The sequence below is a fragment of the Miniopterus natalensis genome, chromosome 1, assembly GCF_054644295.1.
Source record: "Miniopterus natalensis isolate mMinNat1 chromosome 1, mMinNat1.hap1, whole genome shotgun sequence".
In the NCBI taxonomy this organism is placed as follows: domain Eukaryota; kingdom Metazoa; phylum Chordata; class Mammalia; order Chiroptera; family Miniopteridae; genus Miniopterus; species Miniopterus natalensis.
In genome coordinates, this window is record NC_142081.1 from 116,005,236 (window position 1) to 116,033,095 (window position 27,860).

General features: G+C 42.9%; 1 protein-coding gene across 5 annotated transcripts in view; it reads left to right on the forward strand.

Annotated features, from left to right (window-relative positions):
* Positions 1-27,860, forward strand: part of FRMD4A (FERM domain containing 4A) — a 441,288-nt gene that overhangs the window by 109,073 nt on the left and 304,355 nt on the right. For 2 of the 5 annotated variants that reach the window (XM_016210037.2, XM_016210039.2), the window contains exon 1: positions 18,566-19,169. The exons of 1 other annotated variant lie outside the window; for it this stretch is intronic. In XM_016210037.2, coding sequence (XP_016065523.2) covers positions 19,077-19,169 — 93 coding nt within the window. In that variant the 5' untranslated portion in view covers positions 18,566-19,076. Of the gene's footprint in view, positions 1-2,919; positions 3,281-18,564; positions 19,170-27,860 lie in introns of those variants that run through there. 2 more of the 5 variants (XM_016210038.2, XM_016210036.2) reach the window with 2 other exon arrangements.

The following is a 27,860-nucleotide window of genomic DNA, read 5'->3' on the forward strand; positions in this document are numbered from 1 at the left end:
ATGTATCAAAAGGATGAATGAAAAAATGAACAAATAAATGTTCAGATTTTATATAAGCATCCACAAAACTTCTCCATAATTACCAAAAATGTATATCAATTAGACATAACATTGTTACTAAAACAGCCTCCGCATTCAATCTGCCCAAGCCATTCTTTACCATATTTTTGTCTATTGATAAGCACTGATGGCAGTGAACTTGCCTTATAATACTGTATCTTCAAGGGTTTCCCTGCCTTCAGACTGATGTGGTCTTTCTTCTTCTAGGTACCAACTTACCCCACATAGCTCATATAGATCATCCACTAACACTAAAACTCATAATAAATATCTCTTTAAATTTTTATTTATTTATTCATTTTAGAGAGAGAAACAGAGAAAGAGAGATTTGTTGTTCCATTTATTTACGCATTCATTGGTTGATTCCCGTATGCGCCCTGACCAGGGATCGAACCTGGAACCTTGGCATATTGGGATGACACTCTAACCAACTGAGCTACCCTGCCAGGGCATTAAATGTCTCTTATTGATGACATCCACTACCAATTTCCTCATTCTCTCTTCCCACTAACTCCGCTTTGGAAAATTTCTCCCTTTTAGAAATGGTTAAAGTAATGATTCAGTTCCCAAAACTAGGGTACTCCTGATACATCATCCTCAGAGGCCTACCTCAAGGATACAAACCACTGACACTGCCCAAATTATGTAGTTTCTTGGCCTTGAAGTTTGCTGTTCACATTCTAGAAGAAACCACTGCAACGAACTGCCCTTAGAGCCCAAGAAATTGTCTCATAAAATAACCAGGTAAAGTCATTGCTGGAACTGGGAGTCTGCCTTAAATGAAAAATATTAACTGTTCTCCATTGGTTGATCCCTTATCCAACCCAAGAAGAGGGTTAATGAAATAAACAAGTATGTTTTCTATGAAGTTCCAGCTATTCAAAATGCTTTGTCCAAATGCAATTCATATGGAAAGGGGCTAGAGGAAACCTGGTTTTGAAAGCCCTCCTGAGGTTTCCAGGAGACCAGAAAAATACTGCATCTATGTAACACCTCTCTTCCCCAAGAGTCTCCTGGTTATATGGCTAGTGGTGCATCCATCTTACCTGGTGAACGGAGGCACCTGGCTTTTTGAGTACCTGATGGCGGCTGTAGTTTTAACAAAAGATGGCAACTGCGTGGCAACAGCTAGCTGAGTCTTTGTCACTGGCATTGCTTGCTCTGGTCGTTGCATCAAGTATAGACATGGCAAACACATTAGCTGATAGGAAAGTCTGTGAATATGAGCTTGCTCATCAGGGAAATATATTTTCTATACATTCTTGGCTAGTGGAGCCATTCATCACAACATTGCGTCCCCTTCCTCGTGCCTTTGCCTAACAAGAGATGTCTGTCATGAAGCCCACTCTATTTCCTCTATTAGAGGCCTGGGAACAGAACCCAAACCATAACTCAAAAAGCACTTCTGTACAATTTATGACCAACCGTAAGGCTAAAGTATTTGGACAGACTCCAAATCTGCTTTAGAAATAATATGATGCTTTTTAGTCAAATTTTTCTTTGTCCTTTATGGTAGCTTTATTTAAATGTTACATGCCAAATTAAGTGGGTCTGTATCTCTTTTGGGAAGATGAAAATTCACAGAAAGATACTAAATTGGAGAGTTTCATCTGTTCCCACTTTAGGGGAGTCTGACGAGAAGAGGGGAAGTTTTATTGTAGAGCAAAACTGTTTATATTCATAGTTTCTTCTCAATTTCATGTGGGCTACCTTATTTTTTGTCATCAGCCATGACTACTAAGTGGACTCGGAGACTGGAGTTTGCATGGATTCTGAAGCTTGGAAATTGTTTCTCATAAGATAGTCACAGCAAGAATGATGACTATAGTCTTGAAAGCCAAGTGTTCCGGAGAGATTTTCTCAGGCCTAAAAAGTTGTCCAAAGCAGTGGTCTTTCTTAAGATATAAGACTTCAGCCTTGAAAGGGAAAGAAATTCTGACACATGCTACAACATGGATGAACCTTGAACACATTATGCTAAGTGAAACAAGCCAGACACAAAAGGACAAATATCGTCTGATTCCATTTATATGAGGTACCAAGAGTAGTCACATCCATAGAGATAAAAAGTAGAATTCTGGTTGCCAGGGGTGGGAAAGCAGGGATGAGGGGAGTTGTTATTTAAGGAGTCTCAGAGTCTCAGTTTTACAAGATGAAAAGAGCCCTGGAGATTGGTTGCCCAATGATGTGAATTTACTTAACAATACTGAACTTTACACTTAAGCATAGTGAAGATGATAGATTTTATGTTATGTGTATTTTACCACAATTCAAATTTTTTAAGTAAAAAACAAAGCAAACTTTGGAGGCAGAAAAGGAGAAATGACATTTGCAAGGTTTAGCAGACATTTTTTAACTGGCAGAAGCTTGAGGAGTTGACACAAGAGATTAAATTTTTTCCTTGATGTTTATCTACTCTTGCAGAGGAGGGGGTGGGAAGATGGAGAGTGGGGGAGAGTGCAAGGGATCTAATAATATTCTAAGGAAAAATTTAGTACCCCCACAATTTTCGTTTCCTTGTTTTTCACAAGACTATGTGCTTTTCTGTCATCGCGTACAGAACAAGGTCTGATGCGTGTTTTACAAAGAACTATTGATGGCGTGTCTGTGTGAATTGCCCCAGCCTTGGTCACAGCCAACTTCTGTGGGACCCGCTGCCCCGTCTACAATACACTCCAGTGTGTTCGGCCATTTATGAAAGGTCAGAAATGAACTGAGAAATGGCTAGAGTCAAAAACATGTGGCCCTATAAATATCAGAGTCAGACGGTTTAGTCCATTTTTCTCCGCTCTGGCTTCTCACCCCATCTCACTGTCTCTCTCTCTCAACCTCTGTTGAGGTTCCCTGCATTTTGCCCAGAGCCTCAGACTGTGAAGTTACATTATAAAGGGCAGGCAGTGGCCAGATCTTCACCTGGTGCCCAGCCTGGTCCTGTAGCACCATTAATATAGCCTTTTTTTTTTTTAATCCTTTAAGATTTCTAGCTACAAAGCACCAGCAGCACAGTCTGCGATGCTCTGTTTTGTTTTAAGGGTTTCCACTTCCCATTAGTGGCAATTCGGCCTTGTGACTAAATTTGACGCCAGCCGTGTTTTCTGAGCTGAGAGTTTGCAGGTTTGGGCTGTCAGCCTAAAGACAAATCAGGACTTTCATTATGACGTTAGCTGCCAAACTGGAAGACTTTGAAGTGACGCTGGAACATCTGCTCATGGACGTGTTTGTAAGTAAAGACTCTCACTTATTCCACACACAATAGACCCTCCCCTGTCCCCCAAGGTCTTTGCGACTCTCCCCATTACTGAACTGACTCTATTCTGCAACTGTGCGGTCCTCATGGTGTCCTTATTTCTTATTCATGTGCCTTGTGGGGAGAAAATCATAAGGTCTCTAAGTACGTGAGTGGGGTGGGATGTCTGTACAGATTACACAGCAGAGAAGTGACTTTCAAAATCAAGTAACTTCCAGAAGTCTGAAAAAAGGGGTGAAGAAATATAACAGTTGCCAGAAGAGACAAAAGCAGCTTCAATGGGCATTCCTTGAGAGAATCAGATTTGTTTGGGAAGTGAAGTGGTGGGTCCAGAAAAGAGGGGGAGGGTGGGGTGAAAATACCACGTTTTTCAGAAGGAAAACGCTCAGGGCAAGATAGAGGGAGAGCTTCACTGTCCACAGAGCCCCAGTGCCGGGACCCTGACCATGTCCGTAGGTGTTAGGTTACCAAGACTTCCTCAGGAACTGATTTTCTGGGATGAGCCTGTTTGCGTGACTCATTTTTAAAGAAACAGCAGCCGGCAGGACACTTCTGCTCTTGTGATGATTTAGAAACACAATCTTTGGAAACTCCTGGCACTCATAGCAACTTAAACATCGCTTCTACCCCGCACCAACCCCAAGCATTCTCAGCCTTTTCTCCTGGTTTTCTGTTGGTGACATGTCTGTCTGTTTTGTATTATTGATGGGGTTTCGGGAACTACAGACTGTGCGAAACAGGCAGGTGGTAACGCAGCTAAAAGGTGCTCTCCTTCCAAGAACAACACTGGCGCTGCCCTGGGAAAGGCGGCTCTGGTGCATTTTGAGGACAAGCCCGCCTGCGTCTGGAATCTGGAAAAGGCTGCGGAGGGCGGGCTGCCCATCACGGAGTCCCTCTCAGGAACCTTTCAGGAAATGATGTGTTTTGGCAGACATGAGAGTCTAGGGCTTTTTTTTCTTTATTAATTTATAATTTGTCTTCAAATTGAGGCAACATTCTGCTGGCAGGATTCCTAGAGGGAATTAGCCTTTCCAGGGCTGGGTACCAGGATTCATTTGACCGCAGGGTCAGGAAGTTATGGCTTAAAGAGGAATGTGTCGGGAATGGGGGTGTCCTTCTGCATTTCAAGCGATGGAGGTTCGTGGGCAGCAGCATCGTTGCTGTATCTGAAGTTTGAATAGAGCATGAGCAGCAGGATGGGGACGTTGCTTTGACAGCAGATGTCCTCTCCCCAGCCATCACTGCCCGCCATGGAGGGGGCTATTGTGGTGGTGGGGGGGCCTCCTGTGGGGCAGTGTGTGGGATACCAAAGGGCTGGTGTGAGTTTGGTCATCTCAGGGAAATAATTCACCAGAGCGTTGTTTTATTTGAATACCACAAAGTCATTAATGTATTACCCTTTTCTCCTTAGCTGTCCCTACCCCCACACCATTTCCCCAATGCCCCCACCACCGCGATCTTTTTTGGAAGTTCCCAGATACACTCCCTATTGGAAGGGAATGCAGTCATACACGTCATGCTTTTCTGTAAATACAACCCATAATTACATGGCCCCAGAGGAGATCCTTACAGCCTCTCGCTTGGACTAACCGTACAATTACTCTCCTGCATTCAGCGTTTCTCCTCCAGTTCATCCTACATTGTCATCACCAGAGCAACCTCCCCATACTCTATTTTTGTAATTAATGAGAAATTATTTTTTAGACTAGTTTTAGGTTCATAGCAAAACTGAGCTGTAAGTACAGAGAGTTACCATGTACCACACCCCCCCCCACACACACACAACCTCCTTCCCTGTGGACATCCTGCACAAGAGTTGTTATGATCATTGAACCTATATCAATACATCATTACCACTCAAAGTCAATAGTTTACATTAGAATTCACTCTTGGTAGTGTACATACCATGGGCTTTTCAAATGTGTAATGACATGTATTCTTCTTTGAAGTATATACAGGATATTTTCATTGCCCTAAAAATCCTCTATGCTACATGTATTTCATCCCGCTCTCCCCTCTAACACCTGGCAATTACTGATCTTTTTACTATCTCCATAGTTTTGCGTTTTCCAGAATGTCGCCTATTCAGATTGGCTTCTTTCACCTAGCAATATGCAGTTAAGTTTCTAATATGCCTTTTTATGGCTTGGTAGTTCATTTCTTTTTAGCACTGAAAAATATTCCATTGTCTGGATGCACCACTTTTATTTATCCATTCATCCACTAAAGTATATCTTGGTTGCTTCCAAGCCTGGGCAGTTATGAATAAAGCTGCTATAAACATCCATGTGCAAAATTTTATGTGGACATAGTTTCAATTAATTTGGATAAATATTAAGAAGCTCCATTGCTGGATCATATGGTAATAGTAAGTTTAGTTTTGCAAGAAATTGACAAACTGTCTTCCATGGCTATACCATTTACATTCTCACAGCAGTGAATGAGAGCTCATGCCAACATTTGGTGTTATCAGTGTTTTGGCTTTTACCTATTCTAATAGGTGTGTAGTGATATCTCATTGTTTTAATTTGCAATTCCCTAATCATATATTATATAGGACATTTTTTCATATGCTTCATTGCCATCTGTATATCTTCTTTGGTGAGGTGTCTGTTCAGGTCTTTTGTTCATTTTTTAATCTGGTTGTTTTCTTATTGTTGACTTTTAAGAGTTTATTGTATATTTTGGATACCAGTCATTTTTCAGATGTCTTTTACAAATATTTTCTACCAGTCCATGGTTTGTCTTCTCATTTTTTTGATAGTGTCTGTTGCAGAGCAGAAAACTTTCATTTTAATGAAACCTAGCTTATCAATTATTACTCTTATGGATCATACCTGGTGTTATATCTAAGACAGCATGACCATATCCAAGGTCACCTAGGTTTTCTTCTATATTATCTTCTAGGGGTTTTATAGTTTTGTGTTTTGTATTTAAGTCTATGGTCTATTTTGAATTAATTTTTGTGAAGGGCATAAGGTCTCTACTTAGATTCATTTTTTTTTTTTTTTAAATATGGATGTTCAGCTATTCCGGCACCATTTCGTGAAAAGACTATCTTTGTTCCATTGTGTTACCCTTGCTCCTTTGTCAAATAAGTTGGTTATATTTATGTAGATCTATTTCTTTACTCTCTACTCTGTTCCATGAATCTATTTGTCTGTTCTTGCACCAATACCACACTGTCTCACTTAGTGTAGCTTTACAGTAAGTCTTGAAGTTGAGTAATATGAGCTCTCTAACTTTGTTATTTTCCTTCAATACTGAGGTGACTAATCTGGGTTTTCTGCCATCTATATAAATTTCAGAATCAGTTTGTTGATACCCACAAAATAACTTGCTGAGATTCTTATTGGGATCATGTAAAATCTACAGATCAAGTTGGGAAGAATTGACACTTTGACACTATAGAGTCTCCCTATCGTGAATGTGGAATATTTATCCATTTATTTAGTTCTTTGTTGATACCTTTCATCAGAGTTTTCCCATTTTCCTCATATAGATCTTATATTTTGTTAGAATTATACCTAAATATTTTATTTTGGGGTTCTAATGTAATTGGTAATGTGCTTTTTTAATTTCAAATTCTACTTGTTCATTGCTGGTATAGAGGAAAACAATTTACTTTTACATATTAACCTTATATCCTGTAACCTAGCTATAACTAGTTCCAGAGTATGGTTTTCAATTCTTTCAGATTTTCTACATAGACGATCCTGTCATCTGTGAACAATGACAGTTTTATTTTTTCTTTCCCAACCCATATACCTTGTATTTCCTTTTCTTGTTACATTAGCTAGGACTTCCGGTACAGTGTTGAAAAGCCATGGTGAGAAGGACACACTTGCCTTGCTCCTGATCTTAGCAGGAAAGCTTCATGTTTCTCACCATCATGTATGATGTTAGCTGTAGGCTTTTTGTAGATATTGTTTATCAAGTTGAGGAAGGTCCCCTCCATTCCTAGTTTAGTGAGGGTATTTTTCATGAATGGGTGTTGGATTTTGTCAAATGCTTTCCTTGCATCAGTTCCTCTGGTAAAATATTTTCTCCTGAGGGCAGGCCTTATTAAGAACAGAATGCTCTCACCTACCTCCATGTAGCCTTCCTTGAAGAATATTGAGAATGAGCTTTCAAGTTGCATGGACTTGGGTCTGTCTCAGCTCAGCACCCTTCCTAGTCATGTGACCATCTGCAAGGGTTTAATTTTTCTGAGCTTTCTGAGCTTTGATTTCCTTATCAGTACAGTGTAGCTAATACTAAATTACCTCTTTTCAATCTTCACTGTGACAGTTTACAGGGTGACAGTGAAGACTGAAAAGAGGTAATTTAGAGCCAGTGACAGGGCCATGCCTGATGTAAAGGAGGCACTGGGTGAGTTACTGCTCTTTTGCCCTTTGCCTTCTTCTAGAAGGGGTATCTGTTTTAAGTCCCTACCACAAAAAAGTTATTTCCCATTCCTTTGCTTCTCAAGCTCTCTCTTGCTGTTATCACCTGACCTTCCCCCTTGAATTATCAGGGGTTTTGGTTCTATGAAAGAACAGCATTTTCTCCCTGCTTTAACCTCAGCTGTGGCTGTTTCTCCCTTCTGCTACCAAACTGGCAGGAGGTACCTGGTCCTGAGCTCTGCAACCAACAGGGGGATGGAGCCCTGGAGACAGGACTATGCTCAGCTTCTTCTGCTCTCCAGTTGGGCTTCTGTGCTGGGGCCTCTGAGCAAGGCAACTGGGCTGCATTTCTAAAGCTACTTCCCACGAGAGAGCCAGGAGGAGTGTCTGACATCCCACAGGGTGTGGAAGGATAAACCCCACATACTAATGAGGGCTTGACATCCATAGGACAGTATCTCTCTTCTCATCCTTGCTATGGATGACAGGTTTTCTCACATGGGCCTACTTGTCTAGAAAGTATATTTCCATCAGAGGGCCATTAGCCTTGGCTTTCCTCTATAGCTCAGAGCATGCTCATTAGGATGTCATCCCACTATCTCAAAAACAGCTGTTTCCATATTGACACTTCCTTTACAGGATTACAAAAGGCCACTGGGGGGGTTTGTGGGATTGCAAGGCTTCTGCAAGATGAGATAAAAGGGACACATCAGGCCTGATGTTTCATAATTAATTGTCACCACTCTGGGGCTCCAGTAGCTGCTGCAATGCTTCTGGATTCCTGAACAAAAATAACATGCATGTGCATGTGTCTGAGCATGTGAACACACACACACACACACACACACACACACACACACACACACACACACACACACCCCCCCAAAGAAAAGAGCACAAAAGGTGAGGTGAGTGAAAGTTGCAGCGTCTGAATGACTCTTCAGGACTAGCTCCAGAATTGTTGGCAGTGCCGCTGCTGCTGTAGCTGTCTTATGCCTTTTGTCTATCTGTCCACATCTTGTTTCAAAGGACTTAAGGGTCTTCTGTCCAAAATATAGCTTAGAGGCTTCATGTCTCTAGCAGGCCTGTGGACTAAGAGCTCTGTAACATACACTGAAGGAAAAGAGAACAGAGGAGATTAAGCAGGTCCCTTGAAACACTGTTTGTTGCATTAAGTAGCCCAATATCTAGATTCAAGTTTGTTCATTAAGAAAGAAGCTGCTGGCTCCCGCTCTCCCTTCCAGCATTCCATGCACACTTTCTCAAGGCCCTCAGTGACCTTCTAGTTACTACCCACTGCTCTCAGTTTTTATCTGGCTTAAACTCTCTGTAACATTGCTCCTTCTGTTTGTAATTTAATTCTTGTTTTTATCAAACTAATACACATGCATGGCAATGTCAATAACATTTTAAAGTTCAAGAGTACTACAGGGCTTATCAAAAACACACACACACAGACCCTTTCTCTGAATCTCTGAGTCCCTCTCCCCAGGGACACCTGCAGACATCCCTTTCAGCTGTTGCTTGTAGTAGTTAACTCAAGGCTTCTCAACAATATAACTATACTGTGATGTCTTAACTACTCAGTTTTTGACACTTTATGCTATCACCTTAAAGCCTTATTCCGCATCCCTACAAGCACATGCACACCTCTTCTTTCTTCTCAATATATCTATATCATAGTTTAAATCAAAATTCAGTTTTATTATGACTACCAAGTATTGTTTACAGCTGCGAAATATTGTATATTATGATTACATATCCTGAATTTTGTGACTTTATGTTTTTTCAGGAGTGAATAATTGCCTTGTTGTTTGCTGAATATTCTATGTACTCCTCAATCATTTCTCTAAGTTCTTCCATAGAACTATGTATCTCCTCTCAACTTGGGAAACTCATCAAATAATCAACACATTCTCTTTTATTTTCTTATTTTTGAGACATTCTTCCTGCAACAATTGGGCTGGCTTCTACGTTTCTTGCATGACTGTCTTCCTAGGCTCCTCTTTTCCATTATTCTGGGAACTCCCTTCCACCTCCCCTGCGATTCGTTCTTCTTTTCTTGGAATTCATGTTCTCTCTGTAGGTCTAACTTTCTTTTGCTAGAGACTGTCTTCCAATAAACTTCTGAGAAAAGGTGACTGAGAAGTAAAATTTCTGTTCTTGAATATCTGCCCTCACACTTAACTAATAACTTGTCTAGCGGTTACTTGTCTGCTGTCAAAACCCGAAGCTACATTTCCATGTTTGACTCTTAAGTTCCAGGTCAAAATGTTCAGGCACCAGAAGCTCTGTATGTCTGGAGCTACTCATTTTCATCTCCCCAAACCTTCTCTTCCTCCTGTGCATTTAACTAGCAGGACCATCCTTCCTCTAGTCCCTTAATCTAGAGAAACACTGGGTACCTCCCTCCGCCATTTATGACTCTCCAGTACCTTACACTCAACCTCTCACCACTGTCCTACTTCTGGACTTAATCATTGCTTGTTTGGATGATTGCAATGACCTTGTAACTGCTCTCCTAGCCTCAAATATACATTGCCTCTCCGTTGTGCCATTTATCCTCTATCATTCAAGTTCAGAAAACTTAAGCTAGATGTTATCACTTCCTCTCCCCAAAAGTAACTTTTAGTGACTCCCTCTTGCTCTCAGAATAAGGTCTGAAATATATTTTTATATATGTACAAGTCAGAATCTGGTCTCATTGTCATTCGTTATGGCCTTCGTTCTTACTAATGATTCTATTTCATTTCATTTTCACGACAGTCTATTATCTGTATTCATACTGTCGAGGTGTAAAATTCAAATAGAATGGAGTACCCCTAAGCAAGCAGTAACAGAGTCCCCTACCCATCCTCATTTATATCTAAGGGTTTGTCCATTAAAGGAGAAATAGCTAAGATTTTGCCCATCCTGATCACAATCTCTTACTGAGAAACCCTCTGGCATTTTGACTTCTGGGATACTGGGAATCCTCTAGGGCATACTCAAGATAAACCACATTCCTATGATGTGAGACTTCCAAGAACCCATCTTTCTAAAAGATCAAGTGATTTCTTTCTTCACCTTGGGAAATACAGACCACGTGGCTTACCCCCCAGAGACCCCTAGGCAAGTGGGCAGTTGCCCTTGGGAGTGGCGTGTTCGTGGGCAAAGGAGAGAAAGCTCTCTGATGGCCCAAAAGAAAGCCAGCCTCCTTTGAAGCACCACCATGATAACTTAAACCAGGACGAACCATTCTCTTGTTGAAGAAAATGACACGTTAAACTTCTGAAAAGGAAAGCACAGAAATTAGAAGGAGATTTAAAAGTTGATCATTAGCTGCCCAGTGCTTATTTAAGACACTTGAAATTTGGAAGCTAAGCCTTGTAAAAATCAAAAGTCAACAGTCATTGAGTGTTTGAAGGTGTACTATATATATTCCACTAAGCCTGGGTAGTCAATACCATAGATAAGGACACTATTTATTTCGCCATTCTAGGTGCAATTAACAGTTTACCTTGTGCAGACTTCACTTTATAAACATGGCAAATCAATGCTGGTTATCAAAATCCATCCACAACTGATAGCCCATGAACAAGGGCTTTGCAAAATGGCCTCAAAAGCCAATCAACAAGCCAGCCCCACATGGGTCAGCTTATTACCTACTTAATCACACAGGCACTCTGGCAATTTTATTGATTTGTCAGGACCTGGACGTGACATCACTCCTAATAGCACAGACAGTAAGCCGTTACCACCATGCAGATAGCCTATCCCAGGCTGCAGCCATTGATTGCCTGACTTAGCCCCCTGCTGGGAAGGGCAAGTGGCACTCTGATGGGGCAAAGCATACCAAGCCAGATGTGAAGGACCTTCGTGTGGAGGTGAATAGTTGAATGATTCTTTCAGCATGCTGATAAGCCTGGTATTTGATGTCCATGATGCAAGTGACTAATTCTCCACACAGGCTGTTATTATTTTCCACTTGACATTCTCTACAGCTTGATCATTGCCATCAAGATTGAGTGAGACTCTGGTATGCCCAATTAGCATGTGAGGTTTTCATCCAGTAAATGCTGCATTTTCTTCCTGCCCTGGAAGAATGGAGGGCTGGTTTCCTTTGGACAGGATGTATGTTTTTGCATTGATGGAGATAGGTCTTATGCTGGGCTAATTGATTCTCTCCTCCTATTTACTCAAATGAAACATATTAAACAGAAAGTTCAGAAAGGTCCAAGAAGAAGCCTGCTTACAACCCAAACTACGTAGTTAAGCTGGACAACCTTTAAGGCATTCAGATGGATGAAACATGGATGTCACAATACAACATGTATCAAGAGGAAGAGGGAGAAAGATAGATGGTGAGGTCCAGGAAGGCTGCTGTGGTGATGGAGGCAACAGGAAAATAGACACAGAATTGAGAATGGAAACAAACGAGCTGTGTGTACGTTGTGTGTGTGCCATTCACAAAGGACTTTCCCAAATATTATTTCATTCCTTCCTATTGGGTAGGTGTTCCGTGACCTTCCAGGTGCAAACTCAGGTATCAGCTTTTTTCACTTCACTATAGACATCACCACAGAGAGGGGCTGAATTCGAGCAACAAAAGGAAACCCTTCCCATAAGCAAATGTTCCCTCATATCCTCAACTGTTGGCCCAAAACCTGATACAGAGCTGCCGTACAGGAGAGTACAGTGGTTAATGGATTCTGAAGCCACTTGCAGTGTCACCTGGGCAGGTTACTTCACTTCTCTATGCCTCAGTGTCTTCATCTGCACTTAGAGTAAATAAGAGTACCTATTTGATAAAGTGTTGTAAGAATTAAATGAACTAATATATTTTAAAATCTTTCAAATATTGACTGCAATGGAATGTGCCATACAAACGGGTTGCCATTATTTTATTAGACACTTAGAAAAATAATTGGTGAATGAATGATGTGGCTTAAGCAATAAAATGAAATAATAAAATTGGTTTAGACAAAGACAAGGCCAATTCCATAGAGCTTGGTATCGATACCAGAAAAGCACAGACAATGTAATCTCAGAAGCAAGCAGTAGAGGCACGTGCCTAGTCCACCAAACCTTTACGAGCCATGATATTCAGAAGTCAAGCTGAACCATACAGTTTAAACTTCTCTTATTTTCTTTGCCTGGCTGTTCATGGAGAACTATTAAATGAAACCCAGAATGTAATCTAAGTAGACAAGGGAAAGGGGAAGAGGAAAGGAAGGAAGGGAGAAAGGAAGGGAGGGAAGAAGGGGAAAGAAAAAGGCAGGGAAAATGTATCTGCCCACCCAAACAAGCTATAGATCTACCTACCGTTTCTTCCAAATGCCACAGGAGCCGGAAAAGTCTGTGCACAGATGGGCAATGCTAACAGTGCACTGTGTCAATGCAAACCTTAGTTAGAACCAAGACAAAGGTAAACTACCCTGCTCTGGTGAGATGTAGATGACCTCCCAGGCCCCGGGCATTGAGGTCTGGTGATAACTGTGCTGCTCGATGTCTTCGTCCTGTTCTTAGGGATATTAGGTTTCATGTTTGGTCTAAATTCCAGCCACTTTTCAAACAGAGAATTATGGATGTAGGCAGTGTTTCTGTTTGCATAACCTCAGTCACAGCTTCCTCTAATGAGATGTGACATGAATTACCCAGGTTAGCTGAGTTAGGAGCTAAGGGACATGGTGTGGGATGTTGAAGAAAGACAGGACTCCTCTTCTAAACTTCCCTCCATCTTATTCTAAGGATTGTCCAAATGGGTTAGGACTATTGTTTTCTTTGTGTGTGTGTGTTAGGGTCGATCTCATCCTATTTCTCTTCTCATCTGTTTTACATGAAAATAATTGACAACAGCCACCTTCATTCAAGGCTACAGCTTCTCCCCTCCCCCAGCTCTGTGTGGGTGAGGCCTGCTGTGGGAAAGGAGGGCTGTGGGCCCTCCTCCCTGCCCAGCCTCTAGCAAGTCCAGGGTTAAGGTGGGTGGCAGAGGTCAGGGCAGGAAAGTCTCTCTCCCTCTGGGACTGACAGGTGTTTAAACCGAATTCTTGCCCCTGTGGTGCCCCTTCTGGGGGCTTTGAAGGCCTCCCCCCCCCCTTTCCCACTACTGGGGGTTTCTCAGTGCAATTCCCTGGCACAGTGAAGCCTCCCCTCAAGTTAGTCATTCAAGATTCCTCTCTTCACCTGGGCCCCACACTCAGCCTCTTCCAGGTGGGGTTCCCTTGCCCTTCACACAGTCACTGAGCACCTGAGAGGAACCAAGACCAACTCCCGCAGGCAGCCGCCTCTGCCCCGAGACAATGGGATGGAAGTTACTCCCAATGTCCCACTCTTCCCTTCCCTTTGCTGCCACCAGCTGCTCCAGCCAGTCTTTTTCCCTTTAAAAAGCTCCCTGTGCCCTCCCAAGAGGTTTCTCCAAGCCCCTCTCACCAGGCCTGAGGGGAGGGGACATTAGCTCCCACCTCTTCCTCCTCCTTCTCTGAGAGCCTGGGGGAGACAAGGTCAGCTTAGGGCTTCAGAACTGCCCTCAGACCCTCCTTCACAAGCCCCCAGTGGATTGGAAGGTGAGAATGGTCGGTGCCCGTTGTCTCAAGATCTCCAATAAACTTGAGAAGGACCCTCTTTTTAACATCCTGCTAAATTTACTTGAGATGACATTAAAAAGGTGTCTACACTGTGTTTTCTATTGTCTTTGTTTCCTTAATGTAAGCTATCTTTTACCTTTTACCAGAGAAGGAATGAAAATGAACAAAAGGAGAAGAGATAGCACTTTCCAAATTGATTCTGCCCATCTTTTCCAGAAGGGCACTCAGCTCACCACCCCCAGCCCTTCTCAGCTCATTGCCCTTTGCCACTGACCCCCGCTTCCTGTGGCCTCAGGGTGCCCGCTGACCCTGGAGCTTCATCATGGCACCTCCTGTGCTGCGTGCCCCTGGTTACCACCACCTCCCCACCCCCACCTTCGCCACCCTGAAATTTCTGTCCTGTAGACCATTCTTTTTTGTATTCTGTCAAATGAACAGAATAAAGATGTGCAAATGAGCATCCTTAGCGCTGGCGAGTTTACTGAGGTAAGCTATGCATACACGTGGGCCTTCAGAATCCCAAAGGGGTCAGCGGCACAAACGGTCATTTCAGGCACTGGGCCAATAGCTGGATAAGACCTGAGTCCAGTATGTCAGGCTCACTGCGAGCAGAGCCCAGAGGTCCTCCTATCTGTGCCATGACCCAGTATTCTGTCAAGATGTGACCCCCCCTGCCCACGGCTTGTTAGCAGACATCAGCTTGGCCAGGGCCTGACTCCTGAGTCAGCTATTGCCCCTATGCCCACGCACCCTGGCCCTGTGGGCCAGCCCTCTCCTGCTGCTGCTTCCCCAGCACCAGGTTGTAAACTGCTTTCTCTCTGACAGGCCATCATCCCCAAGTCCCTTTCCCACCCTGCGCCAGTCGTGATTAAGAACACCCATTTGATTTGATACATCTTGCTTCGGTGTATCAGGACCATTGATTTATCTGAAATATGGTTCAGTCGATTCCTATGCACTTTTGTTCCACAGTTTGAATGTAATCATCTCCATGGAGACTGGAATGAAGTGTTCGAAACAAGCAACCCCCAAACTTCACTGGCCTTGAGTGCTCTGTTCCAGGAGGCACAAACCCAGCAGCTTCAGGGACTCTAGGACAGAAGTCTGTCTTCTCTGCCCCATCTACCCGGGGTTCCTTGACACCCCATCCCAGCCCCCTCCTCTTTGTCTGTCCCATGGCCCTTGCGCTGTTTCCTGGATGCACAGGGAACCAACCCCTCACCCACTCCCCTGGCAGAAACATGCTTTCTTTAAGTCATATGCTGCTCTCTTCCAGTTATTCCTAATTCACCATTTTCCATTTCTTTGTTCCAATGAATCCCTGGTCCTTTAGTGCTGGTCCTTGGCTGTTGACCCTCAGATCTGTTCCCTTTTCCCTCCCCTGCCTGGGTGGCTAGTTCCACGGCTCTGTGTCAGTTGGCAGCTTCAGTGCATGGAAGACGCTGGTGGGAGATTAGAAGGGGGTAAGAAGGGAGAAGCAGGGCAGTCCTTCTCCCAGCCCGGCTCAGTCTTGGCACACGACTCCAGCCATGGTCGGGTCCCACCTGATGAGTCCACGGTGTTCCAGCCTCTGCCAGGTGACCCTGGTCCTTGGCTCCAGGGAGCAGCTCTTCCCTGTGTCCCTCAGGCCAAGGCTTACGCTGGCTTTTGGCTGCCTCCTCAGCTCCTGTGGGCTTCTTCCTCTTCCATCACCTGTGCTTAGCTCCAACAGACATGGAAGCAGTGGTTCCCGAGCCCCAGAACTGCTAAATCTAATACCATTCCTGTATTGACAGAGATTTTTCATTTTCCTGATAGGCCCAATGGATACATCTCCAGCCTACTGTAATCTGATAAAGTCCTCTGTGACAGGTGAGGGTATAATGGACTTTGGTTTTCATCTTGACTCTGATAGTTCTAGCTGTGCTACCTTAGTCAACTTCTTAAACCTCTCTGAGCTTCATCAGTTCTGCCATTGAGACAGGCTTAGTAACCTTCCAGCATGTTGTCCGGCAACTCCTGGGTAGTCAGCAAACATTAAGTCCCCTCACCTCTCCTGAAGTGGTCACATCCACCAAGGTATAAGTGCATATCTCCTCCAGGGAAACGTGTTAGTGTTATAGCAACGGCCTTCTAGAAATAAACACTTTAAACTCAGTAATTAATTTTAAATATATAAAACTTAAACTCCCACAATTAGACAGTCTTGGACAAGCTGACCTTTGAGAGCCTTCATATCTCTCTGTGAGGACTGGGAGGGCTTCTGAGCCACCTTCTCCTCTCCGTTAGCTGGAAGGAGGTGCTGATATGAGATGTGATCCTTCTCTCGGTCCCCCAGAGGGGTGGAATGTGTGGGGCTCAAATGTGTGGGAGTCTGGCCCAGAGTTATTTTTGTTTCCATTAACATTCTCTTCTATATGTATTTTAACCTTAATCAATTGCATATGTTCTTGTTTTATTTGCACTTAGTTCATCAAAGTGTCCCTTATGATCTGAACTATGCCAGGAGGCCTTAAGCTCGTCAGTGAAATGCTCATTAATACCCCTGGGAAACAGGAAGTTGCATTTAGTCAAATATAAATAAAGTCAGCTCCCAGGGGCTTAGCCCTGGCCTGGGTCAGGAAGGAGCCGGTGACTTCTCAGTTGATCTGATCCATTGCCCCCTTTCAGACTGCACTGGAGGAAGAAATTCCCAGACTCTGGACAAATGAGTGCTTTGAAAATGTGCATGTCCTTCATTCAACACCGTAACGTAGTGAAGCGTGTTTTATAAAGGAAATACTCTATTGATTTGGCTAAATAATTGGGCATCATTCCAGATTTATTTCCACCCCCAAATAGTTTGAAACCAGGCGGTACAGGGAGGAAGTGAGAAATAGGAAGAAAGGTATGGAAGCCTGAACCACCTCGCCAAAGACGCCTGCAAGTCCTGTTGTAGAGCTTTCCATCTTCCCCGTCTCTCCCTTCTCTCTCCGCCTCTCACTAACTCCCCTACTGCACATATGGAACCAATTACGAACAAAGCCCGATTGTTATATATTTGGAATTTCCCACATCAACTTGATGCTTTCTTTAACTGCCTCTTAATGTGTGTCTGCACTGGGTGACCAGACCCTCCTTTCCAGTCTGCCCACCCCCCCACCCCCCCATACCCCCCCTTCTAAGAGTGTTTTTCCTGATTCATTTTATAGTGGTATAAAATTCCACTCCTTTCCTTCACACCCACCCCCACTTCCTATTAGTTTCTTTGAATAAACAGAACATTCTTTTCCATCATTTTCAATAAACTGGTCTGTAGAGAGTAAATATAAGCTGGCTCCCAAAGCATATGAGTGATATCAGGTTAACACCCAAAAGCATGAGATGATTACAAAGGAAATGGCATTTCTTTCATAAAACCCAGAATGGAGAAGAGAAGTGGATGTAGAAATACATTTTTTTTTCTTTTTATGTTCAAATTATTATTTTTTTAAATTTTATTTTTGTTTAAAATATTACAGATGTCTCTTTTTCTCCCCAATGACCTGTTCCACCCCGTCCCATCCCCCTCCCCAATTCCTCTCCCCACCATTGTCCGTGTCCTTGGGTGGTGCATATATGCATATAGGAGAAGACTAAAATACTTTCAGTCTTGGAAGTTCTTTATGTTTTTCTTTATAGTACTTTTCTCTACTACAGAAATAAGCAGCTTTAAGGAGGAGTAGTGATGGGGGAGGGGCAAGTAAACAATATATCAGTTATACAATATTACAGAAAAGTTAAAATTTTAGAGCACGGGTGCCCTCAGATAACCTGAGGAGATTTTCTAATATGGAATTATACAGTAAGATTAGAAAATAATAGGCCAAAGTGATAGATGAATATGAGCTTGGGCAGCTTTTTTCAGAGCCTCGTAAAGTTAAACACAACTTCTTCATGTTTACTGGCACACATAAAATTAAATGTTCTGTAACAGACATTTAAAGGGGAGGTGCCAAATGCAAGTAGATTTGAATTGATTGATCTGAACCACGTGATACAAACATTTTTCCCTTCCTTCTCTCATTCCTCCTCCTTGTGGACTGCATTCACATATATGGTTAATGTCATTGTATGCCGACAGACATTTATTTCCTATGTGTAGAAAGCAGAAGGAAAAAAACCAGATATGTATATCTGACACTCAGGGTCATACATATAATTTATGACTGCAAAGAGGGAACCCCCCCCCAAGTCCCTAATGTGCTATGTCACTGGTCTTCAAATATTTTCTCCTGTGTTGGGAAGAGAGTGAAATCAGAACGCAGGGTTTCACCGGCATCTCCACACCAGATGGTGATGTTCCAAATAGTCTTCTTAAGGTGAGCACGTGACCTACTGTACAGCCGAGGGGCTCCGGCATCACGTGATGGGATGAATAATCCGTCTGATAGAGCTTTGATTAGACAACTGACCTGGTTACCATCTGTAGCCACGAGAAACAAAGTTGACATTTCTGGATCACTCTTCCCAGAAGCGTCGCTTGCCCACTTCTGGGACATGCAGCCTCAGGGAGGGACTGACACACAGGAACAGACAGGAGGGAGCTAAAGCTATGCTGCTGAAAACACACTCAACTTGCAGAACTTGGGCTATTTTTCTTCTTCCCCATCCCCCCACCTCCCGACAAACCACATCTTGACTCATATGGTCGAAAGAAAAACTCTTTCAGTTATTTGATATTTGGGAAACCTCCAGGAGACCATAACTTTGTTTTAGGAAGCCTCTGTCTCTCTCTTGCTGGGAACGCTCTCGCGAGCTCGCGCACGCACACACACAGACACAGACACACACACTCACACTCACACACAGCTCTACACCATGGTGGTTCAGGCTGCAGTGGCTCCGAATAGACCCCAAAGACTTTTGCTGAAAATTCCGTATGGATCTCTGAGAAGACGCAGCGTGGAGAGGGTAAGCGACGCGGCGGGCTGTTTGTTTTCAGCCAGCAACTGCTCCAAAGAAAGGGAGATGTTTGATTTCATTGTACATAGCATCCCTCTGCTAGTCCTGTTTTCCTGAAAAATTTGAATTCCTGGGACTGTAAAACACTAAGTCATAATGTAATCTTTGACTTACGAGATAATGATGGGAAATTTGAAACAGAAATGTTTGTCAACTGTGCATGTGGGGAGGGGGTTGCTTAGAGAGGAAAAATGGAAAAGACTGGGGTGGGGGCTGGCCTTTGTAACGGATATGGAAGATGAGTGTGCTTGTGGAGAAATGCATCCGGCTGCAGGGGCTGTGAAACCTGTTTTCTTCTATGTTTAATGAATCAGATCCATTAGTGCAGCAGGCTGCAAATTTCCTCTCTGGGTGATAGTGTCTTCAAAGGAGGTGATGATGACGTTAAGGAGCTGTGATGTCTTGAGGATTTAAATTGTATACCCGGTTGACTAAAATCCCCTCTGTGTTTTGTTGTTGTTATTATTGTTTCAAATACTTTGCTATCGTTTTGGTTTATTTTTTTACTACTATGGATTTTAGCTCAGAATTACTGTGTTAATTTTCTGTAAGAGTGCTTACTTTAATGGTAGTCCCTGGCAGAGAAAATCCTGTAAAACAATAGGACGGATTTGTTCTTCTCTGGAGTGACTGATGCAGTTTGGGGGGTGCTTGTGGCTAATGCAAAGCTGATTGTCCTCAAAACGGTGGGCTCATTTGTGTGGTGACAGTACCTACACCCATGCAGGTGTGGAATTGTTGGTGGGTCTCAGAACCCCCTGTCTGAGTCATGGCAGGCCCCTCAGTGAGCTGTGGACGTCAATTTAGAAGTCTTAAGGTGTAATCTGAGATCAACAAGGCAAGGAGCTCTCTTGATAGATAACAACCTGCCACATGTTATAAAGGGGAACAGCATTTAATTTTAAGTGACTTTTTCTGGTTTGTATACTTACTACTCAGTGACTTGTAAATTTCAGGAAAACATAATTAAAGCTTTAAAAATATGGCCCAGCCAGCCATGGCTCAGCCGTTGAGCATCAACCTATGATCCAGGAGATCGAGGTTCAATTCCTGGTCAGGGCACATGCCTGGGTTTTAGGCTTGATCCCCAGCAGGGGGCGTACAGGAGACAGCTGATCAATGACTCTCTCATCGTTAATGTTTTTATCTCTCTCTCCCTCTCCCTTCCTCTCTCTGAAATCAATAAAAATATATTAAAAAAAAAATATGAAGGGCTATCTAAGCTTCTAGTTAGGGTTGACTTCTGACTTTTTAGAAGTTGTATTTTTCCCGCCATTTGAGTAATAATGAAAACAGCTTCACTTCCCACTCTGGTTATGGGTACATCTTTACTTTGAGATATTATTCTTGTGCTCAATATCAGGGTCATCAGCTCATATGTATTCAGTGCCTACTGCGTGCTCCCTTTTATACCAGGAGCTTTAGAGCACAGGACCATCAGTAACTGCAAAAGTTACACATTTCTCAGGCTTGTATTGAATGTGATTTTAGGCTCTGGTGAAAACATTTGGACCTATATGGTAACTAAAGTTAGTTAATGTGTTCTGTTCACAAATACTCACTTGGAAACGTGAATTGCACACACTGGAATTGTACCACATGGTACTAATGAGAGAGTTATCCTACATATAGGTACACAAAAAATCATATTAACCTGGTAACCTCTGTTTAACCATTATAACCTCTAGCTGGGTGTTTGTTTAATAAATCAAGATGTGTACAGTTACCATTTCTGTTATTCACTGTTCACTAATTTTAGAAAAACTGACAATGTATGAACACAGAGTCATATATAGAACCTATTAGTTGTTGCATACGTTGGCGTATATTTACATTCAAAACACAAAGACCTGTTTTCTGCCCTTGGGCACATGCCAGTGTTGCTCCTACCTTAGGCGTTTGATCTGAAAGTTTCTGGGCCCTTAAGAAAAGTATGAATGCCCATCATTGGAGCATCAGACATGTATTACTATCCATCTTTAGATGGGTAGCAGCGGGCCTGGGACACCAGGGACATCACTCACAGGGAAAGGGCTCTTGAGCTCCTTTCACTCTCCACCACAAAGGAGAATGAGACTAATTAGAATATATGATGTTACATCAATTACAATTGGATATTTTATACTGTTGGTGATTTTATGACAATTTTCAGGATCAGAGTCATATTTATATAAAAGGAGGGCAAGAAAGGTGAGAAACAACATTTGCTTTAAGGGCAGACACTGAGGACCAGCTCTCTGTTCTGGGAACTTGCTGAATTCAAAGCAACAGCAGCTTTTTCAGTTACATCAGCAGCCTAGAGGGTGACAATCATTGGAGTTGTCTCATGATATTTGGTGATGCCAAGACCTCGCATTTCTATAACGCCTTTACACCAATGCACTTTCTTTTTTTTCTACTTTTTTTGAAATCCACATCCGAGGATATTTTCCATTGCTTTTCAGAGAGAGTGGAAGGGAGAGAGAGAAACATCGATATGAAAGAGACACATCAATTGGTTGCCTCTGGCACATGCCCCAACTGGGCCGGGTGATCAAGCCTGCAACCGAGGTATGTGCCCTTGACTGGAATCGAACCTGTAGGCTGACGCTCTAACCACTGAGCCAAACTGGCTAGGGTACCCCAATGCACTTTCTTATCCATTACCTCACTTTACCATCATGAGTTGTTAAGGAGACACAGAGGATTGGACTATTATTTTTGACCCGTTTGAACAGGAAAACCAAGGTATGGAGAGATTTAATCTTCTGTCCAGGGAAATACAGTCAATGACAGAGCAGGACCTAAGTTAGGTACCTACCATTGAGCCCGTGTTCCATCCGTCACCTTTGCTCTCTGGGAGCTTTGATATTGCAGCCTGGCCCTGAGAAATCGGTTACAACCAACTTGTCACCAGAACTTCACATAAGCAGAAGTGTGTCACTTACCTACTTAAAACCTTTAAGTGGTTTCCTGCTTCAAAGTAACTACAAATGTCTGAATATAATTATAAGGTCCTTCATAACCAAGATCTTGCTACCCTCTCCAGTCTCATCTCTCCCCATACCTTACCCTGAGTATGTTATACTCCAACCATACTGACCATGTGTGCAGTTCCTCCAAACTACCATGCTCTCCCTTGCCTCAGGGCCTTTGCACTTGCTTTTGTCTGGCTGATACACACTTCCTCCTCCCTCCACCTTCTTAACTTCCTATTCACACCCTTCAGTCTAAAGGTACATCCTGTGGGAAGCCTTTCCAGGTACCCCATCCCCTCTCCAAGTCTGAAAACATACTTTTCCTTCTGGCTCCTCTAGCACTCCGCATTTCCCTTATAAGAAAACAAATCACACTGCACCAAATCCTCTCTCCATCCTGTTTCCATCATGTCAACCCTCCACATGATGACAAGCTCCTTGAGGGCAAGGAGCACATCTTGGACCCTGGTTCATAACAGAAGTTGTAGATATTCACTAGATGAGAAAATGAATGAAATCTGTAAGTTCTTATAAACTTCCCTCAGTGAGAAAACTTGGGAAAAGGGTCAAAATTAAGATATTAACAGAAACAGCCTCACTTCTTATGTTAAATCACCACAAGCCCCATTACTCTGGTGGAAAACGTGTTCACTCTAACATGTTAATACGAACTGAGAGGCGGATGCTCTTCTCCTATTCATTCTGAACTCTAAGACCATACCATAAATCTTAGAGTCGTACAAGGGGACTGTGCAAACAAATGACCCGACTCAGATGACACATCTCTTCAGACTAATGTAAATTTGACATTTTTTGTTGGGGAAAAAAAAGAAGCAAGAAATCGTTCTATTTTACCACAATTACTTGAATATTTAAGTGAAAGGGATTTTTTGTCTTGGAAAGACTGAAATGGTGTGATATTTCTGGAAGCAGTATCTTTAACACAGTATAAATTAAGCCTTTTTTCACCCACATTATTCATTATTTGACGTGTTACTCCAGGTCGACTCATTGGCAGTCTATTATTTTGCAAACCATTACATTATCACAGCTGCTAAGCTGCATAACTTAAGAATTCAGAATACAACAGAGTCTCTATAGTCAAGTGTGTGGTACTTACATTCTGAATGTGATCATGCAGGGAAGTGTAAGACTTTACCAAAAACATGTACAGCAGACAGCTTTTAGTGGATATTTATTACCATTGAAAGCAGACAGCCAAGAAAGTGTTCAGACCAATCAGTGTAGTCACACATATTATTATGCTACACCCCCCCCCACCCCCGCATCCTGCATGAGGTTTTGTTTCTTCTATAAATAGAGAGAACTCACAATCTCAGGGACTCCCGTCCTCTGGTTCACAGGCTGCATTGGAGACCATTTTGCCCATGTTGTTTAGTCCCGTACGATTTTAAGCGACCTCAGTTTGATGAACCAACATTGATTTTATTTTCGACAGCAACTTATGTCAAGTTAAGCCAATGACTTATCATCTTGGCCAGGCTGAGACTGTGTAGTGGATAGGTTGTTCCTGCTGGTTCCACCCCAGAGTTTTTATTGCCCATGCTTTTGTGGAAACCAGGACTGGAGATCTATCTTTCAAATGGTCAGGACCCCCAAGAGCGTCGCTATCCTGCACCAGATGGCGGCTATCAAGCTGAGCATGAAACCAGGTGGCGGCTTCTCTATTTAGACTATTCATCCCCAAGTTCTGACTCCTTCTTGAGACTTTGGCTAGTGTCATAGGTCAAATTCCACGGCCTGTCCTAAATCAGTGCTTCTCAGTCTTGGTTTCACATTAGAAGCACCTGAGGAGCTTTAAAAATCCCAAGGCCCAGCTGTCCACCAGACCAATGCATATTAGAATCTCTGGAGAGGGGCCCACACAGCAGTATTTAAGCCCCCAGGTGATTCTAACGTGCAGCTACACTGAAAACCACTGCCCTAAGGGAAGATTACTGGGCACTAAGCTCCCTTGAGATTAGCTGGTTCCTGTGCTTTCTTGTATCTTTACATGAAAAAGAAATAAATGAGTTGATTGTGTTGAATTTTTAGTCAAAATGTTATTCCCAACAGGAGAAAAAAATTTGCTCCTTGCTAGTTGGGTCCATATTCCTAAGACATCCTATGCAGTAACCAGCACTTCAAGGCCAGTTTCTGGATAACTAAACCCAGCCTTCTGAAGTCAGAGAGGCTAGTATCGTGCAGGACTTCCAGATGATTGGAGATCAGAAACACCAACTCAGCTCCTCCTGCAAGGTTCTTCTCCACCGGAGTGTGAACAAAGCCAGTCGGGTTTTCTCAACCTGCCATCTTGCAGCTATGTTCACAAAACCAATCGTGTATTCTCAGAACACTTTCTATAGGTGTTTTGAAATCAGATCTCTTATAAATTGCTCTAGAAGAATGAATACTACCCACCTGTGTAACATAAGAGTTTCTTTGAACACACAGTTGAAAACAATCCACTTTTACTTGTATTGATTCATCAATGGGCCTCTGAGAACAATATTATTTTATGTGCAGGAAACAATACAGAGGAAACTATGACTGTGGGTCTTTGTTTTCTAATCTGGGAGTGGACGAACCACATCTGTGGGTTTTTTCATTTTTCCTTTTCTTTTCTAGTCATTTAATAACTAAGCGCTTCAAAGGATGTGGTCAGTTTTTCTACTACACCCCAGAGCCTAGAACAGTGCCTGGCATATACATAGGGCAAATAAATATTTATTGAGTGACTGTGAGTAGATCAATAAAAAGAATGTCCTCATGGTCCTAAACTAAAACCTTTATTCAAACAGGACTGTCCCCCAAAGGATAGGATTGCCAAGCACTTGCTTTTCTTACTTAGATGAATATTTGTGTCATGAGTTTTTCTTAATTTACATTTTTTATTAAAGTAAATTTGGCATACAATATTATTTTAGTTTCAAGTATATAGCATGGTTATTTAACATTTATATACCTTATGATGTGAGGATGCTAGTTCTTTGAGGAGAACTTGATCAGGAAAACGTGAAATCCAACTAGAGAGTTTACACTTTTGAGCGCGTGAGCAGCCCTTTTCCTTCCCAATCAGAATCTGTGTGTGAGTATTTTGAGATAGTTTATAAATATGCCTCTGATCATTTTCCTCCACTACTTACTACTTTTCTCAAAAATGCCAACGTCTCATTTCCACATAGACAGATTACTTCCAAATGATGGCTTCAACCCCTCAATTGGAACATTAACCAGGAACGCCAATAAGGCTTACCAATATATTGATTATGTCTGGAAAATGTGGTCTGAGTTCAATCAAACAAAATCAGTCTCAGAACATAAATACCACTGGGAATGTAATATCTAGAGCCCAACACTGTATTTATGAATTCCACAAATATTTATTTAGTACCTACTGCACGCCAGGCAGTGTTCTAGACCCAAGGAAGATAATGAAGTATCTATGTTAAGTGGTGATAAGGTCTCTAAATAAAAATATAGCGAGATAAGGAGACGGGAGAGAAGGTGTGCCACACTCTCATACAGCGTGGCTCTCTGTTAGGATGATGTTTGAGGAAAGACATGAAGGAGAAAGGGAGCAAGCCAGGCAGTCATCTGGAGAAAGAACACCCCAGACAGAGGAGGCCGCAAGTGCAAAAGGTGTGATGCTAGAGCGCACTTGACGGTGTGAGGAACAGCAAGCAGGCAGCCGGAGCTGGGCAGCGTGAAGGGGATGGGGTACGTGGGGGGGAGCGGCAGTCAGGGAAGTGTTAGGAGCCCAGATGCCAGAGGGCTGTGTGCACCATGGTAAGGACTTTGGGGTTTTACAGAGTCCTGAGTGAGACAGAAGAAGACCAGTGGTTGGGGGCAAAAGGATGATATTAGCTGACATTTTTTAAAGGAGTCACTGTGGCCACTAACCCCACAGAGAAATGGCTGAAAAGAAGGGTGCCTCATCAGGCCATTAGTGTAATAATCATGCTGAGAGATGATGATGGTTTAGACCAGATGATACTCTGGAGGGGCTGAGAAATGAGTGGAGAGAAGCTAGAGTAGACAGGATTGGCTGATGGGTTGGGTGGGGAGTGAGAGAGGAAGAGAGGAGTCAAGAATGACTCCTGAGCAGCTGTAGACCGGAGGTGACACTTACTGAGGTGGGCAATGCTGTAGGAGAAGAGCAGGTTGGTGATGACACTGGGGCTGGGGAGATTAAGAGCTATATTTGGATGTGTTGAGCTTGAGATGATAATTAAAAATTCAAATGGAAGACGTTAAAAATGTTTGTGTTTAGGAGAGAGGCCTGGAACGGAGATATGAATGTGGACATTATTGGGGGGTGCTGGAGCCAGCTCCTTCAGGCTCTCAAGAGCTGATCATGTGCGTCTCTTCACAACTCCACATTCAGTAATGACGCCTGTGTAGTTTGAAAAGGGCCCTGGTGGGGGCTTTACACCATGGAAGCAAAATCAGTGTGACTGGGTGTGGATAAGTTTTGCCACCAGTGCTCCTAGAAAGCTCTTCTGCATGTGTGCAGTATCACCCTTGCTTTTGCACTGCCATGTTGCACGGCCAGGTCCATCCATGTAGGCAGCAGTGTGGGTGCTGGGTTAAGGAACTCCTTTCATTATGATGTCAGCCCAGTACCTAAGAGGAGGGAGAGGAGAGGGAGCCCCTTCATTCTGCTGGGCCCCAGCTCTGGGTTTTCCAGTAGCAGAGCACTTAGGAAGACGAGCTACCAAAGAAAGAAAAAATCCTCTGGAAACACAGGGGTACTTGTAGATTTGCATCAGTAGCACAGAGTGCTATGCTCACACCTTGGCCTCTAATGGCAGCTATGCAGTCCCCCTGGGGACCAACCCAACGATCAGGAGCCAGGCTCCCCAGGCCATGCGCCCTCCTTTGCAACATCACTTCTGGGGGCAATACCCATATCCTGAGGCATTTAGTTCAGTCAGAAGCCATTCACAGATCATCTAAATTTTCTTTTATTTCTAGTACAATCCCTGGATATGTGTTCTGTGGTCCCCTCTGGATAATGCTGGACCAACATGCCTAACAGCAAACAAAAGTATCTTCGGGATGCTGCAACTTCATTTTTCCTTCAGTTAAATGGCTTTAAGGTGTCATGAGAGAAGCATGTGTAATGTGTGTTAGAAGAGGACCTATGCAGGACAAGACTTCTCTTGCTCCTTCTAAGACCTACCAATCAGAAATAAGCAATTTTCAAAAACGTGTATCTATCTCCTGCAGTACCCTGAGGGCCCAATCCTTCACCTTAGTCCTGGCTGCTTCTATCCATTCTGTTCATCCTATGAAATAGGGTTCTGTACAGGCATTATAACTCAAATGCGTTTAGGAGCTGGGCTGGGCAAATACATGTGGGACATTAAAGAAAGAGGCACGTTGCAGATGGGAGCGCTTGTGCCCTAGCACCTGATGCCAGCTACTCTGTTTTGCCACCAAGAAGCAAGCTGGTGTTCCTGGAAATTCTGACTTTTCAAAAGAAAATCTTTGTGCAGTTTTCTTATAATAATAAAAATTTATATATATATATATATATATATATATGACAGAGAGTTGAAAATCTTAATATTTTATGCTGGCTTTCATTCCAAGCATAGGTAAAAACATTGCAAAGCAAACAAAGCACATGTACAGCCCACATTTGGCCCACAAGATCCCATGTTTCAACTTTTACAAT